The sequence below is a fragment of the Chroicocephalus ridibundus genome, chromosome 7 (genome assembly GCF_963924245.1).
Source record: "Chroicocephalus ridibundus chromosome 7, bChrRid1.1, whole genome shotgun sequence".
NCBI classification, from domain to species: domain Eukaryota; kingdom Metazoa; phylum Chordata; class Aves; order Charadriiformes; family Laridae; genus Chroicocephalus; species Chroicocephalus ridibundus.
The window spans coordinates 13,605,760-13,625,518 of NC_086290.1; the positions used below are offsets into that span (position 1 = coordinate 13,605,760).

The 19,759-nt window shown below is 50.8% G+C and overlaps 1 protein-coding gene across 1 annotated transcript in view; it reads left to right on the forward strand.

The window, feature by feature from the left end:
- The window catches only part of CLASP1 (cytoplasmic linker associated protein 1), a 184,801-nt gene extending 175,465 nt beyond the window's left edge, over positions 1–9,336 (forward strand). Inside the window, exons 40-42 of the mRNA XM_063341540.1 lie at positions 75–281; positions 3,218–3,334; positions 5,102–9,336. Coding sequence (XP_063197610.1) covers positions 75–281; positions 3,218–3,334; positions 5,102–5,188 — 411 coding nt within the window. The 3' untranslated portion in view covers positions 5,189–9,336. The remainder of the gene's footprint in view (positions 1–74; positions 282–3,217; positions 3,335–5,101) is intronic.
- Positions 9,337–19,759: the final 10,423 nt, after the last annotated feature.

Consider the following 19,759-nt stretch of genomic DNA (forward strand, 5'->3'; position numbering starts at 1 on the left):
CTAGTACACACCGGTGGTTTTGGCTGTGGTGTGTGACCTCATTAACGTAGGGTTTTGCTCTGCTTTCATTCCAGGTCGTCAGAGCTGCTGAAGAAGCTGCTTCCACCCTGGCAAGTTCCATCCACCCCGAGCAATGCATCAAGGTGCTTTGCCCCATCATTCAGACTGCAGATTATCCAATTAATTTAGCTGCCATCAAAATGCAGACGAAAGTCATCGAGAGGATTTCCAAGGAGTCGTTGCATCAGCTCCTTCCTGATATCATTCCTGGGTTGCTACAGGTACAAAGTCCCATGTCACAAATGCTCTTGAGCACAAATCACCGTTGAGTAACTTGAGGTCTGTGACCTAAGAGAACAGTGGACCTTCTGGGGCCAGACTTTGGTAAATTAAAGTTTTTAATACCTCTAAGGTTTGTTTTGTTTTTTTTGTAATTTAGCTTTTAGTGTTTTAATGTATTAAGGAAAAGAAAACTCATATTCCTATGTTTATATTCCACAATTAGACACCTCGGCCTGACTCCTCAATTAGCCAGCAGCAGCTATATAAGGCATTTATTGAAAGTAGGAGTCGGTCACATCTTATGCTGTCTCAGTACCTCCCAAGCAATACATCTTGTAGTCTCTCCTTTAATTCTGCTGAGCTGTTCTGCGCTTTGAATTGTACTTTGCACTTGACTTCGAATCCCAGCAGGCAGGCTAGTCCTTTCCTCTTTCCTCTCTTGAAATCGGGACCGAGCTACTCGCTGACTTCATTCAGCCTCTTTCAAAACTCTCTCAGCCTGGGTGGGGAGCTGTGTTTTTGCCAGTGCTCAGGCTTGGTCTTACATTGTGAATTTAGCTTTCGGCGCTGGCCGTGGCAATGTTGTCTTCTGTTACCCTACAGAAGCAGCTGGCAGTGTCAGCAGCTGGGATGGGGCTGCATGCAAGAAGGAAATGAGGAGGAAGGCAGCAGTGAGGGAGGAGAGAGAATGTGTGTGTGTTTACTGGGGAGGGATTGTGACAGGAACAAATCAATGTGACAGGGGAGGCATGTTTGTGTGGGTAAGACTTCAGGGGAGAACTGGAACTGGAAGGAGAAGCCTCCTCGTTGTGAGCGCAAAAAGCTGAAGGACAAGAGCAAAGTCAGAAATTCCCCTTGCGCATCCCAGCATTTGTCCCAGCTTTGTAGTGTCAGCTCTTGCGATTCTTTTCTTAAACCTCAACCTCTGGGAATCGGGCAATTCTGTATTGATTTAAACTTTTGTTGTAAAAAGATTTTAGCCATAATTGTTGGCAACAACAATCTGGACAGCGTAGCTTCAATGCACCAGAAAAGTTTGGGAGCAGCATGCCTTTAAGATTAGTTAGGCTTGTTTTATTAAATTGCTTCCATGTCTTAAAATTGATCTTATTTCGGAGCCTAGTTTGCCATTCTTCATCTTGGAGTGATATATCATCAGTGATATTTCCTCACCTTAGAAACTCATAGTGATAGAAGAAATCTACTCCTGGTGTTTGAGAAGTATTTTGGGAATCTTTTGGCTGAAGGACTGTGTGCGGAGGGAATCACCCATGTGCTTGTTTACCACGCCAAGGGGGCTGGCGGAGCATTGAGGAGTGTTGGATGGTGGCAGTGTGAGCACAAGCGTGCAGTTCAGCAACCTGGAGTGGGATCCCTGTGAGCAGATGGGGATCTCCATGCAAGAACAGGGTTTGGCTGGGGGTAGTCATGCTGCTTGCCCTGGTCCCCTGGCTCCCTAGGAGTCGGGGAGGAATGGAGCTGGACCAAGGGGTGTTCTCCCACATGCTGCGTCTCGATACCCTCGGGCTGAAGAGAATTTGAACCTGTGTCATCTCCCAGGCAAATGCTTTACCTGTTGAGATAATTTATTAAATGCAGGAAGCAGCTGCTGCCTTGTGAGCAAGTTGGCAGATGGAGAGGTGGGGTGATGTGTCCTGCTGGCACATGTAGGGCAGGCTCTCCCAGCCCATTGCCTGCCGGGATGCACCCCCCCAAGGCCTCAACGCTGCACGGACCTGCCTGCCCCAACAAGAGCAATTTGGGATGCGCACATAAGCAAAATGCCAGGTCCATAGGGAAACTTGAGGTCAAGCAGAGGCACCTGATGAGTTCAGGAGCTTTTGGGTTGGGACCTGCAGACCCCTGTGTCCCAGCTGTCCTCCCAGCAGTGGCTTGTGTCTCCGTTGGGTGGTGTTCTGCTGTGGGCCTGGGCTCAGCCTTTTTCCCACCTCGGTCCTCGATAGCTTGGTGTTTCTCTGAGGTCACCTAGGTCTCCCGCTTTTCTAGTTCAGCGCTTTTTGGGATTGCAGACTGTATTTTGGCTCTGCAGCTAGAACATCAGCCCTGCTAGCGGGCAGCCTGGCAGCCCCAGCCGTGCCATATCCCTCCTCCCAGCTTTCCCGGCAGAGGTCACCCTGCGTCCGGAGGAGCCAGCATCCCGCAGGCTGAAGTGATGTCTGCCCTCCTCGTGGGGTGGCTGCTTAGTGATGAATCACTGCCCAAGTATGGGACTGATGTCACCAGCTGCTGAGTGACCTGGTGGCTAGCTCGAGCTCTCCTGAAGCTGCCAGAAATTCCTCATGCCTACAGGGGTCTTCCAACATGTTCTTTTCTGTGGTGTTTCCTACCTGATAGGTAATCAAAAAGCTCCAGGTCCCGGAGGCAGTTCATCTAACAGACTTCCGCATATGTTAGTCATTGTGGATTTATACATAGTGTTAAATTCATCTCCATCTGTAACTTTGCTCTCAGGAGCAGAATTGGTTTCCTTTGGGTTAGATTTGGGTCAGGAGAGACTTTTCTGAAGGCAAGCTTGGGAGCACAAGGGCTCCCCTCCAAAAAGTCCTGACCATCCAGGATAACATACGGTCATCTGAACTGGATGCAGGAGTGTGTTTATTTGATAGTCCTAAGCTCATGTTGGGAAAGTGTGTGTTGTTGCTTCATGCTATAAATAACAAGATACTAATAACTTATAACATGATAGTAATAACTAATAATATAAGGAACAAATAAGATGTATTGGGTGCTTGTATTCTCTTGCTCTTTAAGTACTCGGGCTGCAAACTGTTACATTGAGCAGGGCCTTTCTAGTGATCTGTTAGGTCAGCCACGTTTGCAAAAGGTTCATCAGCTCTTTAGTATATTGCTCTGGAGGGATGTTAGTGAGTGCTGTTTGACTTCTGATCTCTTTTTTTTTTTTCTTGTTTCACAGGGTTATGACAATACGGAAAGCAGCGTCCGTAAAGCTAGTGTATTTTGCCTAGTAGCAATTTATTCAGTAATTGGAGAAGAACTGAAACCTCATCTCGCACAACTCACAGGAAGCAAGGTACAAGAGTCATGTGTCTCTGGTGTTTTCAGAATAGCCGGTGGAATGGCTTGCACTGCTAGCAGCAAGACCAGTGGCTTCATGGTAGCTCTGGGTCAAGTTCCCTGTACTCTGTTAAATCCTATCTCACCCTGCCAAGCACCACTAGAACAGCACAGCACTTGCTCAGCACCGTGAGCATTTGAAATCCCACTAAGCAAGTTTTGATGGGGCTCAGGGATCGATTTCATGACGCTGTGTAGCTGCGAGCTGTCACTGAGCGGGTCCTTCCCACTGCAGCCATGTTTACCTTGCCCCCTCGGCATTGCATCCCAGGGTGACTGTGCAGTGAGTTGGGTCAGCTAGCTGCTCTGGCTGAAAACCACATCTGCAAGGCAAATTAATTAGCTTTCAGTCCACTCTGCGGCTGCGCAGGTAACCCTAGTGCAAAGAGTGGAGGGAGCGCGTGGCTGGGATGGGTGGAAGAGCAGGTCTTCTCAGCAGCAGGTAGAAACACAGGTAAAACTCCACTCTTAATAGCATGGCAGATGTGTCCCTTTCCTCCTGGGACACCAGCAAGCTCAAGTGACCCTTCAGAGGACCTTGTGCCCTGGAGTCAGGTTAGCAGCAAAACTTCAAATTCTGACCTGATGCTGCAAGAGAAACCAAGTCCTCGTTCAGCTCTGTCCATCAGCCAAGAGCTGGCGTTTTGGGTTGAGGCGGGCGGAATTTGATTACTTTTCAGAGCTGTCACAAGATTTCTTCTCCTGTTTGAAGTTGTCATACCCAAGATTTCTCTGAAATTTCAAGATTAATTCTGTGTTTTTTCCAATTCTGTGTTTTTTCCTGAAATAGATCTCTGCATGTGAATAACTACTTAGTTCAGAGGGCTGTGTTCTGTTATTTTGAAGCAATAATTTCTTTCATGGGTAGGAACTGTGGTTTAGACCAAAACAACCTGAGACTGAGGGCACTTGGATTATATTTCTGAACTGAGTTGCCTTGTCCTTAAACAAATTACTTGTGCCTCCAAATTGCTCTGTAAAGAGACAGCTAGGGGTGCTGAGGTTTACCTCGTTATCTCTGGGCGGTTAGGAAATCTCCCTATAAAATATAGTAGAGACTTTATTATCCCAGTATCCTAGGTGCCACGGACGTACTCCACCACATAACTAACTATAAACATGTGAGTAATTCTTCTGGTTTTACGCAGACCGCCTGCATGTTTAAAGTTGAACGTGTGCATGAGTCACTGCAGGATCTGGAGCTAAGGTTGGTAAGGCAGAAAGGCAAAACAAACCCATGCAAAGGAAGTGTATAGTCATCACAGCTGCAGTTTCACTAGGTGTACCAAGTTAGTGAAGATATTTAAATGCCATTGAAAATGAACGTTTTCTTTATAAAGCGTGGAGAGTTCAGGGTGTTTCCAAGGAGGGACCGTGGCTCTGGGATCACTGGTTGTGCCTGCAGCCCACTGACCTCCGTGGGAATCCTTGCCGAGATCAGGCTGTGGGGCTGGGGTCTGTGAACTGCTGGCTGCTGAAGTGAAATGCAGGAAGTTTTTCCAAATCCCATTAAATCTGTCTGTAGTTTCAGTGGGACTAGGCATACCCTCCTGTCTCTCTCTGTTCAAACATGCTCAGCTTTGCTTCTGCTTTTCCTCCAGGGAGCCCAGTGTCAACTCACTCAAAACTGAGTTCACCACAGAACGCGAGTTTCAAGCAGTCGACTTTTTTGTCCGCCTGTTTTTCCTGGCATCTTCTCCTAATGTTTGTTTGTTTCTTTCAGATGAAGCTACTAAACCTGTACATAAAGAGGGCCCAGACCACCAACAGCAACAGCAGTTCCTCTTCAGACGTTTCAACGCACAGTTAATGGAGATATGTGGACATATGTGTAGACTTAGAAGCAATCAACGGTGCCTCTCAGAGACCTTTCTGCTACTCTTCACTGGCGTGCTCCATCAGCTCAAGGAGGCCATGCAGATATTTATTGCAATCAGTATTTTAGTCCCTTAAAAGCTTTTATGTAGAATCTTATTGGTATTGAATGTAAAGGAAGCAAGGTCTGTGTTGCAGTCTTCATTAAAAGTGAACAACAGAAAGCCATACTTAAACATATTTGTATAGCCTGCTGAAATCTCAGAAATATGTTTAGGTTAGCGTTCCAAAAGTGAGTCCGAGAACCTGGACACACGTAAAGGTCAAACAAATCTTGTTGGTTTTGTTCATACCCAGTTCTGATTTCTGTGTGCTAGTTACCTGCTCTCTCCCCGTGGCTGCAGCCGTTCTGGCTAGGTTCTCCTCTTACAAGTCTTGTGGTCCTGTTTTGTACTCCCTGTTGCAGCTTGCCTGATGCGCAGGGCTCTCCTTGAGGAGATCTTTGCCAATGTGGTCGATTCCAGCCTCGGATGCTTTAATACCGGGAGATACCAAGTGAGTAATGAAAAAGTAGGTTCTTCTTAAACATCTGAGTTTTTTTGTACATAGTTCTTCTGACAGACCCCCGATGGGCTGATTTCTCTGTAACTGCTCTCCAGCCAGCTGTGCTGTGCAAAGCAGCTGGGCTCTTGCTCCTTTCATTGACCCTGTAAATATTTCTCCCCTCCCAACCCATTCAGCTCTTTCATATGCTCAAAAGACTCTCCAGGTTACTTGTTATTCCCCAAAGGGAACCTGAGACCTAATTCTGGGACCGATGTCTGCGATGGGACACTGGAGTTAGGTGGGCGGGTGTTGGATTAGGCTCTGAGTGTGTCCATGGGTGGTCAGTGGGAGCTGGCAGGGCTGTGTCTCGGCACATTTTTCTCAAAGTCTTGTAGCATCAAAGGGCTGCTCTGACCTGACCCGCTGGTGTTGGGTGGTGAATGGCTTCATCCCCACAACTCCTTTGTGCTTTGGGCAAAACGTTCCTCCCAGAGGACAGAAAGGGCATCTGCAACTGAAGAAAAAGACCCCGTGGAAGCACCTGCTGAGCCAGCTGGGACAGTGCTGGTCGCCTGCCACAGCTCTCCTCCTGTGCCTGAAGAGCCTGCAGTGCTGTTGGCTGCCTTTAGAAACCTCCTTCTTCCTGGCCAGCCCCACGTGCAGCCCTGCTGGGCGCTCCGCGTTTCGGAGGGATGCGGAGGGCCCTTGCTGGGTGCTGCTGTCAGCGGGGTGAGGCTGCGGCGGGGCAAATCCTTCTGCAGCCTGATGACACAGACCAAGTCAGAGCCAAACCAGCAGCAGTCAAATGCCCCACAAAATCCAACGGGAGACCCTTCTGTTTGCAAAGGGTGAGCTCCCCCTGCCTCTGCCTGTAACCAGGGGAAGCAGGAGGATGGTAGTGCTGTGTTTGGCCCTGGACTGGAATCCTGGCTGATGGGCATGCCCACCCCAAACCCGCAATGGATCAGAACTGAGTTTTTGCTCCCAGTGCCAGTGATGCCAAGAGGATGGTGGACCTGCGGCTTATGGCTGCAGCTGTGGTGATGGATGTGTGCTCCCCAGCTGCTCTCAGTGCCTCGGTCTCCCTCCAGCTCCCTCCATTTCCCCTTTGGGGAGCTGAAGAGACACCTTGGTCGCATACTGAGGACATGAGTTTGCAGTACCGCAGCACGGGAGTGCAGTGGGGAGGGTAAAGCCCCGTTGTCCTCCCTTTCCATCAGGTCCTCCCTGTGTGTCTCAGCCCCAGCCCCCAGGAGCTCCGCTGGGAGGTGATGCTTGGTGCCAGCTCCCCTCCCAGTCCCAGCTCGGGAGGGGTTGGGGCTGGTGGGGACTGTGTGGGGTTGGGCTGCAGAGCTTGTCGGTCCCTTTCCCTGCTGCCTTGAGAAGAGTGGAGGAGATGACCTACTCCTGAGTTGGTCAGGATGTGTCCAGGCTTTTACTGGCTGCATCTTTCCCAACCAGTAATGCTGTGGCAGGAGAAACCATGCGACCCTCCTGGGTGGGATTCCCCCAGGGTCTTTCCGCAGACTCAGAAAAGCCATCCTCGGGAGGAGGAGGATCGGCTGCTCCATGGTTGGCATCTCCCTTTCTGTGGACCATATCTTTTCAACACCTTTCAGTATGCTTGTTAGAATATTCTTTTTTTATTTTTTGAATTATTCAAATTATTTTAGTTTAACACGACTTTATTTTCCCTTTTGAGGAAATACTCAGCCGACTTGTTGGCAGCGGTTAGCTGTCTTGTCTGAATTTTTTTCTGAATTTTTAGTAGTGGGTTTGGTTTTTTGTTCGGTTTTTTTTGTTTGTTTTGTGTTTGGCGTTTTTTTTTTTTAATTTGTACTCTGATCGCTTAGTATTTATGCCGCTCTTTCTCCCCATCTCAGTTCAGCCTCTTCTGTTCCAGTTCTGGGGTGCAGAAGGTCAGCGTAGCTGACCAGATGGCGATTAGTCCTGCCCAGCTGTGATGGAGCGTGGTCCATCACCGTTTGCTGTTTGTTTGTTTGTTTGTTTTTCCTTGAATGGCACACTGTAGCAAATCTCCAGGAATTGAATTCCTTCTCAAATGATTTTATATATTTTATAAAATCCTGTTAGTATGCACTGAGAGTGAACGCACTGTAACGTCCCCGGACTGACCCTCGCGCGTGCGCTGACACTACGGTAGGAGGTAACGGCTCGTCCCTCGACAGACGCCTGCGACCTGCCGCGGCTCTGCCACGCTGGCCGTCAGCCTCTCTTTTCCGATACTATTGGCACACTTGGAGCTGCAAATGGTAGAACCAGGCCTTACTTTCTGAATCAGATTTGGTTCTGTTTGGCAACAGATGCTCATTAATGTGCTACTTAATTTTGTTACGTGAGTCAGTCGAGGACTGTTCATCCTTTGAGTACTCTAGAAGTATGTTATACCTGTACACAGTAGAGAGCATTCTGCTTAGGTATTTATAAATCATTGCGTATAATGTACATAGTAAGGTTGTTTAGTATGTTGAACATGACCCGACTTTTTTTTTTTGTGTGTGTGTGTTTCCTTTGAAGTACTCAAAGGGCTAGCTCTGAATGTCACCTCTCTGACCTCCAGTGTTCTGGCTTCCACAAAGCTGTACAATCGTTTTGTTTTCTCTTCAGCAAGCATAAAGGTCTCTCTGGCTACAAATCCCAGTGTCCACACACGCTTGCAGAGAAAGATCTGCACGCTGGCAGTGCCTCACCGCACCGGTGAAGCTCGTGTTCACCTTCTCCCAGCAGTAGCCACCTACTGCAGCTGCCTTTTTTTTTTTTTTTTCTTGCTGCCCATTATGCAGGGCTTCCATTTTTCGTACCTTTCAAAAAGAAAATAAAAAAAAAGAAAAAGAAAAAAAGAGGAAAAAAAAAAGTTTAAAAAAAAAAAAAAAGGTGTATTTTCTTTGCCCACCATGCTTTAAAAGTCTGAAAGGGAGAAAACTCCCAGCAGACAGCGGCTCCTGGCTGCGAGGTTGCCGAAATCCTCTGATGTGGATGTTTTTTTTCTGCCATTGGCTGCACCAGTGCTCCGTGGGCATGGGCAAATACCGGATCCATCCGCCCCACAGGTCTACGTACTGTAGTTCTCATGTAGTGCAGAAATATCGAGGCATGTGGCTTTCTTAAGGTACACTATGTGTGCTTGCCTGGATTACAATACAATACAAGACTGTCTTTTTTATTGCTTATTACTAGCTTACCAATAACCTGTATAAGTAATGTAACTCGCATCTTTGTCATCAAAACCTTTTCTCCCCGCCCCTTTATTTATCAAGCATAATATTACATATTAAGGGACAGAAAAATAGACCTTTGTAGTATACAGCAGGACGTTGCTAACAATGTTTTAAATGGGACGTAAAAACCGCTCTGAAAAAATGCCAGCCATGAGAAATGACTTTGTTGGCACCGTGTTCATGCGCATGTATTTTTTTCTATTTTTTCCGCTTTTGTCATGTTACATCCATATCTGTATTTATATCTTATTTGTTTCACTTTTGAGTGTATCATGGCAATTGTACAGATGTTTTTTGTTAACATTTACGTGATAGAATTTGCTAAAAAAAAAAAAATTAAAATAAAACCTTTTGAGTTTGCCCTAGAATAATTGGAAGTTGAGCTTCTTTTGGGGGGAGAAATATTAAAGTAGATCAATTTTCCAACACAGCTCCTCACTCCAGCAGCCTTTCCTTGTGACGTATTTGCTCTTATTCCTGCCCTGGCTGCTGTGTTTTCATGGATTAATTAGAGGGTATGCGGTGGGCTGGCTGTTTCCTACAGGTACCAGTCGAAGTCGCAGTGGGGCCAGCGGGCAGCTGATCTTTTGGGGTGCTGGTTTTCTGCTGTCAGCTTTTAAAAGCTTTTTGGGAAGTCGTGATTTAGGGGATACTTGCGACATTATGAACTGGAGAGCCATATGCTGTTTGAAAGTTGATGGTCTTGTGCAAAGTCATGTAACTCAAGGAGTAAGGGCTCCAAAAGATGCCTGGGTTATGAGGCTCGTTAAGAGAATTGTAGAGGTTTTAAAATATGTGGCAGTAGAAATTTAGGTGATTAGGTGTTTGTGGAGGGGAAGGGATGTTGGGAACTGCACAGGTCTCTGTTCCTGGTACCAAAAAACAAAGAACTTGAATTTGAAGTGGCTGGGGAGCCCGAGTGCTCAAGCGCTTGTGTGTTATCCTGGGTGAAAAATAGCTCATTGCAACTTAAAAACCTGTGGTGAAGCTGTGCTCTACGCCAGGGAAACGTCCCCTAAGGTGTGACTCTTACCTTGATATGCCGTTCCTTTAGCATTAAGGTAAAAGGTCCTCAAATACTTTGTCCTGGGCACGAGGGAGTCAGGACTGGTGTCTGCTTTGCCCTGGCACTCCTGGCCACCACCAAGCCCTGCCCGTGCCAGCCCCGGGACCCTTCTGCATCAAGATTCGGGGGGCCCATCTGGGAGTGAGGAGCACTGATTGGAGATGGACCATCCCTGCTGCAGATGGACCATCTCACCCCCGTGGTGGTAGGGTCTTTTTTGGCTCTGCCTTATGTCAGAGCAGTATGAGGGAAGGTCCACGCTTGCCAAGTGACCCTGGCTTCTTCCCAGAGCACTTCCCACATGTTTTTTCTCCAGCAGAACCAGGTACCCGTGGTGATAAGAAAGGGAAGAAAGAATTAATAGAGCACTATCTCCTCTGTGCCTTGTAAAACTCCAGATGCTGGCCTAAATTAGCCTTTACAGCCCTAAGGGATTTGGAAAAGCTCTGAAGTGTGAGGCATTGCAAATGTGGTAGCATTGGACAACCTGAGCTGGGGAGCTGGATTTCACTGACGCGTGCTTAAATGGTCAGTCCTTGCAAAACCCTTTGTGAGGGCCGAGGAGAGGGACGTCCTGCAGATGCAGCAATAGGTCGTTCTGGCAGTTTGTGCAAGACTCGTGCAGAGGGCTGTCTGCATGGCTGGAGGTCCCCTTTCCCTCCAGCACACCAGGCAGCAAGGGTTGGAGCAGAGGAAGCTGGCTGTTCACCTACTCCATCTCCAGAGAGCACCTCTCCCAACCGCGCGGCTGGGTTTTGCCAAACCCTCGTGCTGTTGCTCAGGTTATAAAGGCGGCAGCCAAGAAGGAGCTGCAACCGCTGGCTCATCACCAACCATTGACAGATGCACAGAGCTCCTCTCGGAGAAGTTGTCTTCTCCCAGAATGGCTCGTGCCTCCAGGCAAATGCTGCCCAGGTCTGACCACCTGCTGATCTCCTCGGAAAATACGCAAATAAGGGACTTGGTGCCAAGACTCGCAGCTCCGGGGGTGCCAGCACGGGCCACCCCTCTTTGCTGCAGGGGCAGCATGGCAGAAGGCAACAGTTTTTGTGGGATGCAACCGTAGCAAGTGAAAAGCTTGACAGGAGCATCCCAGAGTGGTTACTGCAAATGAAATACAGGAGCACAAGAAAATAATCCTCTCGCTCAGTCTCCTGGCTCCTTCTGTGCTGGATTTTGGCGTGTCCTGTAGGGCTGAGACTGCAGCGTGTTGACAAGGGGGTGTTTGTTTATTGAACCACCTCAAAGTATCTGTCCCTTGTAGCTCCTTTGTCACGAAGTCCCCTGTTGTCCTAAGCCACATGATTGCTTCACAGATGGAGAATGAGGAATGGCTGTAATTGCTGGCTGAGGCGGTTTTGCTGGGCTCTCCCCTCTGGTGGAGGACTGGAGTTGCTGCCAGCAATTAAAGGTAGTTAGCAGATTCCTGGCAAGCGCGAAGGCTTGCTCTAAGCACTTGCAGCCCATTTTCAATCCGTTTCTCTGTCCTGGAGGCTCTGAAATGCTGCTCGTTTCTTCGCAGCCCAGCACTTTGCCTTCCCCAGCCTCAAACGATTTTGCGACCCCTTCCTTCCCACTTGTCGGCAGAGTTGCACCCCTGGACCAGGTGCCTTATCTTAATTTGCCTCAGTTAAAGAATAAGATGTTTTGGCTTAAAACCCCTGAGAAAGTGCAGCTCAGTTGATCAGTGGTAACTTGTTAAGTTAAATAATTCCACAGCTTCTGATTGTGCAACCCAATTACTTGCTTGTGCAACCCTCGTTTACCCTCCCCGAGCAAATATCGCACACCCTTCTCTTCCCTTTACCAACCCAACGCATTTTTCCTGCTTTGCCTTTTCATACGCATCCATGAAGTACAGAAAGGGCCTTCCCCAGGCAAGCCTGCTGGGAGGAGGCTCAGCATGGAAATGCATGTAATACTGACCTCGGGGGGGAGAGGACAGGCCATAAATCTCCATCCCCTGCTGTGATGGGGAAGAAAAAAAGCTATGGAAGGCTTTAGGGAAGCTGCTGGGGCAACATGGGCATGGAAGTCAACCCAAGCATTGGTCTGGGATGAAGGGGGTCTCTTGTCGGCAGAGACTGGGTGGTTGTGTGTTTATTTAGATCCAGAGAAAGACCGTCACTTGTTGTGATCCCTAGTCATGGATCCACTTGTGGGTAATATGGGATTATAGCTAATGTATGCACATAAAATGAGATGGAGAAGGTTGTTTCAGTAGCAGGGTCAGTGTCTGAGTGCCTGCACCATGCACGGCTCTCCGCTGCCGGGGCAGCACTCATACACGGATGGGAAGATGATCACACCACTGCAGCGGCTGTGCTCCCCGGGTCTGCCGCAGCTGTAGCACAGGAGATGCTTACATGTTTCAGGTTCTCCCTGGGGATCCAACTGCAGCCAAAGGCTCGGGAAGTATTGGCCCATTAAATATGTTGCCCTTACGCAACATTACTCCGCTCTCCGTGCTGCTTTGTCATAACTTGGCAGGTCCCAAACCAGGCCAAGCAAAGCCATTGCTTTCCAAAAAAAAGAGCTATTTATATCTAAACTCCAGTGCCAACCCATCAACCAGGAGCCAGCGGCTCTCCTTGCTGCCCGGCACGGGGGCCAGCGGGGATGGACGCTTGTCCCTTGGGGCAGGGGCAATGCATGGGGATGATGCTGGTGGGGCTTCGACCCACCGAGGGACCCGGATTCCGGGTGGCTGCGGGAGGGCTGAGCGGGAAACAGCTGCTCGGGCGCATGGAAAAGGCAAGGGGTCGCTTGGGAGCGGAGACAGGGAGCATCCGAGTGGGCAGCGGAGGGGAGAAGGAGGGCAGCGTAAACCAGACCGAGCTAACGCGGGGATTACAGGGTGCCAGGGAAGCTGCTCGCAAACACGTCGGGGACAAAGCAGCCTTCCAGCGCGAGGGGTAATGAGTAATTAATGAGGAGAGGGATGAAATTCATAATGACTCAAAAACGGCCAAGATAATGAACTCCTTCTCTTTAAATCCACCTTTAACAAGAAAACTAAGGGAAAGGATTTAGATCAATTAAGAAGCAAAGAAAAGCAATCTTGTAAAAATAGCTATTGACACCAGCAAGTGGGAGAACAGCTGGAAAGCCTCTCCATGCAGAGGCAGCAAGCAGTTGAGGCCTATGGCTGAGGGGGTCGGGGGGGATAGGTTTGGTTCTGAAATGATGGAGAATTGCAATGAAACCCCCCAGCACCCAGCCCTCAGTTTGTGCAGCCATCCCTGTGCAGGCAGCAGGGGTGACCCTGGACCAGCCGGCCAAGGGGAGCTGCTCGGCTGCCGGAGCTGCAGGAGGTGAAACGGAGTGAAAAATACCCGCCGCTGCCGGCGCAGGAACTGCATCGCTGGTGGGGCAGGACAGCCCGTGTGTGGCCAGCACGCAGCAGCCTCACGCTCGGAGATCTCCGTTATGGGCAGCAGATGCTGGCCAGGTACCAAACCCCAACTCCCAGCTGAGCAGCTGTGATGCCTTTTTTCACAGAATCATTGAATGGTTTGGGTCAGAAGTGGTGGTGGGGGGGGGGGGTTTACAGATCATCTAGTCCACCCCACCTGCCATGAGCAGGGACATCTGAAATACCCAACTGGGTCAGGTTGCTCAAAGCACCATCCAACCTGACCTTGACCACTTTTAACGATGGGGCATCCACAACACCTCTGGACAACCTGTTCCAGTGCTTTTCATCGTAAAAAAATTTCTTCTTTTATGTCCAATTGAAATCTACCCTCTTTCAGTGTTGCAGCCCTTTCTCTTCTCCTGCAGAGAAACTGGGTTGTACTACGTTTAACACAACGTGGCAGAGCTAAGCACCTCTTTTCTTCTGTTTAGGGTCCCCAAGGGCTAACACTGGGGTCTGTTTTTTTCATAAAGCTGCTCACCCTCCCAGATGTGTCTCTGCGTGCCACCACTTTTGGTGAAATCTAGACCTGAGAAAGCAGGAAGCTGAGCAAACTGACAACACCCAATTTCTGTATTTAACAACTGCGTACGGCATAAAGGCACCCATAAGTGACAGCAGGTAGAGTAGTAGCCAAAGGAGACCTTCAGGAAGATGGCACCAGTGTGCTCCTGGGACCTGGAGATGTGCTGACTGCCTCTTGCTGGGACTCACCCCACGCTTTGCTCAGCTCCTGGTCCCAGCCGTTGGGCGTACAGGGCACTTGCAGTGTGAACTCTATGGTTTTTTGGTGTTTGCATGACCCCTCCTTGGCAACACTACTAGATTTTTACAAATCACTGCAAATTTGACAGGGAGCTGGCGATTAAGCCTGGCTGTCCCCTTGCTGACAAGCTCTGGGGTGACCATGGTGGGGAGCAGCAGGGGGTGGGGGGCCACAATCTGCTCACGTGGGATGGAGCAGCCCCCTGCGAGCATCAGCGGCAGGTATGCAGTGGCCCTCAAAGCAATGGCCCCCACTGCCTTCAACCCTGCCAAAGCTCAGGGGTCACAAAAGAGGCTGGAAACATTGGAGTTGCCCCTAAAACCTCTTCATTACGTCTCTGTTAGAGGAAGTACTTTTGGCCTGCTCTGGCCGCTGTGCAGCAGGACACTGGGATATTCTCTTCCACGTCCTGGTGACCCAACTTCTTTACACCTGTGACCCCATCTCCATCCCCATCCTCCTTGCTGGGGAGTGGCTCCGCAAGGTCCATCACACCCGGACCTGCCTCCTGCCCCCTCTGCACCATGGGGTGCCCTGGCACGGGGTCTCCTGCTTCCCCTCTGCCCAAACGCCCCCTCACCCCTCCAGCACGGGCTGGGGCTGGCTCAGCACCGCCTGAGTTGGTGCTGGGGGCTGAAAGGGTTAAACGGATGGTCCTGTCGCAGGGGCAGTTTCTGGGCTGCCGGTCTATAAATAGGAGCTGGGTTTCTAATCTGCTTGCCACTCGTTTCCACTCCCTGCCAGTTTTTTCCTGCTTTTTCCTGCAAGGAGGTATCTGCAGCCGATGCTCCGCAGCCCCACGGATGCTGCCGGGAGAGGGAGGCGAGCGGCCGAGGCTCGCCCGGCGAGACTCACTGTCTGTCAGTCCTCCCGTAACCCATCCTGATTAAAAGGCCAAAAAAAAGGAAAAAAGACAAAAGAGGGGAGAGAAACAAAGCCCTCCCCTGGCAGGGGCTCCACGACCCTGGTCTGCGCTGCGAGTCCCCAGCCCAGTTTTATGCCCTGCCTTTCCCCCCCCACACCCGAGCTGCATCGGAGACGTCCCCTGTCTTGGGACGGGTGAAACCCTGGTCCAAGTGCTGCGACCTGATGTTGAAGACCCATCTCTGCTCCCTGCAGACAAGCTCCCTGGCCAGTGGTTGGAGAGGGATCAGGAGCTGGCAGCGTTTTTGGGCTCCCGGCAAGTCTCCCGTCTGCTGGCTCCCCCCGTGCCTGCCGCCCCTGACCTATCTCCTCCATCTCTCCGACAGCACTAACAACTCCATCCCTGCCGGGCGACAGCCAGGCCATAAATCCTTGTGAAGGGCTTGAGGACCTGCTGGAAGAAGGCGCTGGGGGTTTGCAGACGAGGGCTGTGAAAAAAGGCCGGCTTCACGCTGGGACAGGGAAGATGTGGGCAGGTTGGAGGGTGGCCAGAGATCAGCGAGGACGTGATGACTCCCAGCAAGCTCGACCTGGGTTGGATAACGGGCGACAGAAGAGGCCTGGGGAGACATGAGAGCAGCCCTCAAATATGCGGGAGGGGAATGCAGAGAAGGGGGATGAGCTCTTCTCTGCGGATGGGGCAAGACGTCTTTGGCCTAGCAAGAAAAATTTACATGAAGAAAACTTGTTAACAGTCAGGGTAATAAAGCAGACTTGTCCCCGGGCCTAATTTTGACAAAAGTATGATTTGTTCGAGCATACAAAGCGGAAAGTAACTCGAAGAGTGAATGAGCCAGGGGGCGAATCCTTCTGTTGTCTCGACCTGATGCATGTTGTTCCACTTAACCTGAAAACTCAGCTTGGATGAGCTTTTCTGTTGATGGACAAGGAATAGACTAGAGGGGAAACAGCCAACGCACGGGGCATTTGTTGCATGGCTCCTTCTAAGCATGGTGTCCATGCTGCTGGGTCTGGGCCAGGTCAAGTGCGTGTCCCGGGGACCTTTCCCCACGCACCCGCCTCGAGCTTCGCTGCAGCCGACAGGCACTTTCCGAGGCTGCTGACTCACCGAAATGGAAATGTTCTGCCAAAAAATGTTGAGTTTGATAAAATTGCTAATGGGACCCTGCTGGCTTCCCTGACAGCTTGGCTCCGTGCCTGCTGGGAGTAGCTGCTGGGAGGGAGGTTGCTCTTCGCAGCCGAAGGAGTGTGATGCTGGTGGCTCCCAGGGCACCGGCTCCGCTGTGGCTCTGGATGGGCCGCGCCAAGCCAGGGCGTCCTTGTGGCATCTGCAGCCCCGTGACCCCCAGCACCCTGCCTTGCAGCTGCCCCTAGTGTCGGTTGTACCATGAGTTAGCTTCCAGGGAACATGTCTTGTTTCAGACAACGAACTAGTGTTTTTTTCCTCAAAATCTTGAATTTTCACTTATTTTATTTTTTTTAGGAATGAAAATTCAGTCTCCTGGCCAGCTTCAGCTCTGCCTTAGCCTGAGCTGAGGATGCTGTGCTGGAGGCAGTTAAATAGGATGCCGCGACCATGCCTCAGCTCCTCTTGCCCTGGGAGACCGGGAGCACCTCCCCGGACTGAGAGCGGCAGCAGTTTAGTCCCTGTCTTGCAACAGGCCGGCTCTTCTGGCCAACAATAAGAAATAAATGGAGGTATTTATTTGCCCTGTAGAGCTAACCCTAGTAAGTAGAAAGCCCCAGTTGGTTTTGCATCCCGTTGGCCCTGGAGCAGCAGCACCAGCCCAGCACAGCTTGGCTCCCGGCAGGCTCAGCGGGCGCTGGACTCGTCTGAGCCCTCATGGGCAACTCAGAGCTGGGGCTGAAGGTCTGGCCACCCTCTGCCTCGCTCAGCTGTGCCCTCTCAGCACTGTCGTGGGTGCGTCTGGGACCATAAAGGGCTCCTTGTGCCCTTTGCACCCCAAACCTCTCCTGAAAGCAGCGATTCCTCCTTTCTCTGGGGTCATTTTATTTGTGTTAACAAATTAAAAAATAGTCTCACTTATTATTGAATGTGAACAACACAGAGCAACCCCTCTCCAAAATGCTGCCTGTGAACGATGGGCTGCCATGCTTGGAGGACACGGTCTTCCCAGCGCGTAACTGCAAGGATACCCACTTCTCTCCATGCATGGTTTAGCCTTACAGGTGCCTATTCCCAGTGAAATATAAACTGCAAAAGCCACGTCTGTGTTTCCTTTGCGCGTCCAGATGATTTCCCACGGCCAGCGAGCATCCCTCTGCTCCCGCAGGCTTGGAGGGAAGCACCAACCCACGATGACCAGGGCAGGAGAAGCTGCGGCGAAGGGTTGTCTGAGGCTTCAGGCTGTCCTTGCCAGGGACACTGTGCCGCAGAGCAGGCTGGTCGATTATGGCTGGACCCAGGGCAACGTCCAGCTCCACTGCTGCTGACATTTTTGGCGTTCTCCAAACCCCCTTCCGACATCTTCAGCATCTGCTTCAACAGGGGTCCCCGTTGCCCTGGGGACACCTCTCCACTGGGGCGGGTACTGCTGCTGCCGCCGCAACAGGTTCAGGGAAGGCCATCTCCTCCTAGCACCTTGGTAAATGCTCCTGCCAGCCTGTGCTGACGTGCTTCCCTGGCCATCACCATGCCGCCTGGGCAAATAGCGGTTTCACGCTTTTGGGGTGTTTGCAAGAGCTTTGCTGTTGCTCAGTGCCCCGTGTCCACCAGTTCCCACCACTTCATGTTGCAGGTCCCCGCTTTACACCTGGCTGCAGAAAGTCCCCTCTGAAGGATGGTGGTGGGATCTGACTCTGGAAGTTTAGTGCAGCTTGAGAAGTCCCTGGAGGTTTTCCTGTCCACTGAGCTTCTTCATCGTGCTGCTGAGCCAAAGCTGCTCCCGGCAGCTGAGGGCTGAAAGCTGGGAGGTGGCATCCTTCCTCTCCTGCTGCTGAGAGCAGCCTGCGTCCTTCTCCTGGCTGATCCTGGGTGGTCAGCAATAGGTGATGGATCCAGGGTTTCCTCTGGGACAAACCCACCCTAGTGGGAGGTGGGGACAGGATAGCCCTTTTCCTTCCCAGCCAGCTGCTGAAATCCAGCCCATGCCAGGGGTGAGCCAGTGCTCGGAGCAGGTGGGAGCGCTGGAAAGGGATCCCTGGAAGGGATCTAAACTCAGTCCCTGATAGCTCTGCGACCAGAGGAGAGCACTCCGTCTCTCCAGGCAGTCCTCTGGGAGCGGTCAAGGTCACCACAGATGTAAGGATATAAACTTCACAGCAATAGGTTTAGGAAAGCAAAATCCCTGTGAGTCGCTTGGCTGTCACCGTGCACTGTGGGAGCCAGCGTCCCCTCTCGCTTGCCCGGGGACATTGCTGCAGATGGGAGCACTCCTTTGCGAGCGGCGCTGCTGGGATGTGGGGATGTCCTCTCAGTGGCATTTTGCCCTGCAATTGTTACCGGCATGTGGTTTCTCACTCCATTTCCTTTGGCATTCGGCAATCTCCGTGTTTTGGGCGAGCGCTAAACATTAACTTAGACTTGTACTTAATAACTCAGCGGTGCTTTTGGAGCCTAGTGTGCAGGAAGGGGACACACTCAACCCCCTTCCCCCAGCCCTGTTAAAGGTTTAGGGATGTCAAAGATTTAGAGGTGGCGAGTGCGCACCAATGTTCACTGAGCACACACCTCTGCTTGGCTGAAGACATCTCCAGGAATCCACTGAATGTTCTTTTCAGGCACCAAAACCCTTTGATTTGCTTGATTAACATAACTAGGAGGTCCTTGCTGATTTGAAAGCAGAGTGAAAAACCTCCTCAGCAGAAATCAAAGCCCTGGAGGGGACCGGTATGTACAGGAATGGCATTAACTACTAATCCCCTCTAATCCAAGATGACATCCTTATCACATGAGGGCATAAAATGTAATTAGACTTATATAGTGGTATCTCCAGAGCACTAAGCAAATATTAACGAATCCATCTTCCCAGCGCTCGTGTGGGGACAGCCCAGTTACCCTGCCCGTGCAAGTGAGGAAACTGAGGCACAGGATGAAGACCTACCAGGGTCCCTTTCTGGAGAAGGCCAAACAAACCTTGCATCCAAAAATACAAAATTAGCAAAGCATTTACGACCACTGGGAGGTCTTCTCAGGGCATGGAGCATGTCTTCCTTCAAGGCCCCTGTTACCAAGGGGATGGCGAGTCACTGGTGTTTCCCTGCACTCCCAGGATCCCTCCACAGCTATTACGTATCTGCAGGGAGATAAAACACACGTTCAGACATGGGCTGCCTCCATTGTTAAAACACGTTTAAATGATATCCAACCACCCCTTCAGCTCTGTTTGTGTTAGGGTTTGTTTTCTAACCTCGCTCACACCCCAGATGGCCCCATCTCATGGATGCTGCAGAAGGCGTCTTTGCTGGGGAGCTTTGCTGTCCTCCCCTCGGCTCTCCGAGGTTAATTGTCCCCAAGACAATTAGAGCAACTGATCGCCCCTGCCTGCATGCAGTGATGCTGCTGCCCTTGGCACCAAAGCTGGCATGCGGATTTTGCAGCCTGAACTGAGGTCTCCATCGTCCCTCGGTGCTGAGGGTACCGGAGATGGGCAGGGAGCCCTCCCTCAGGCACTGCCTGCACGATG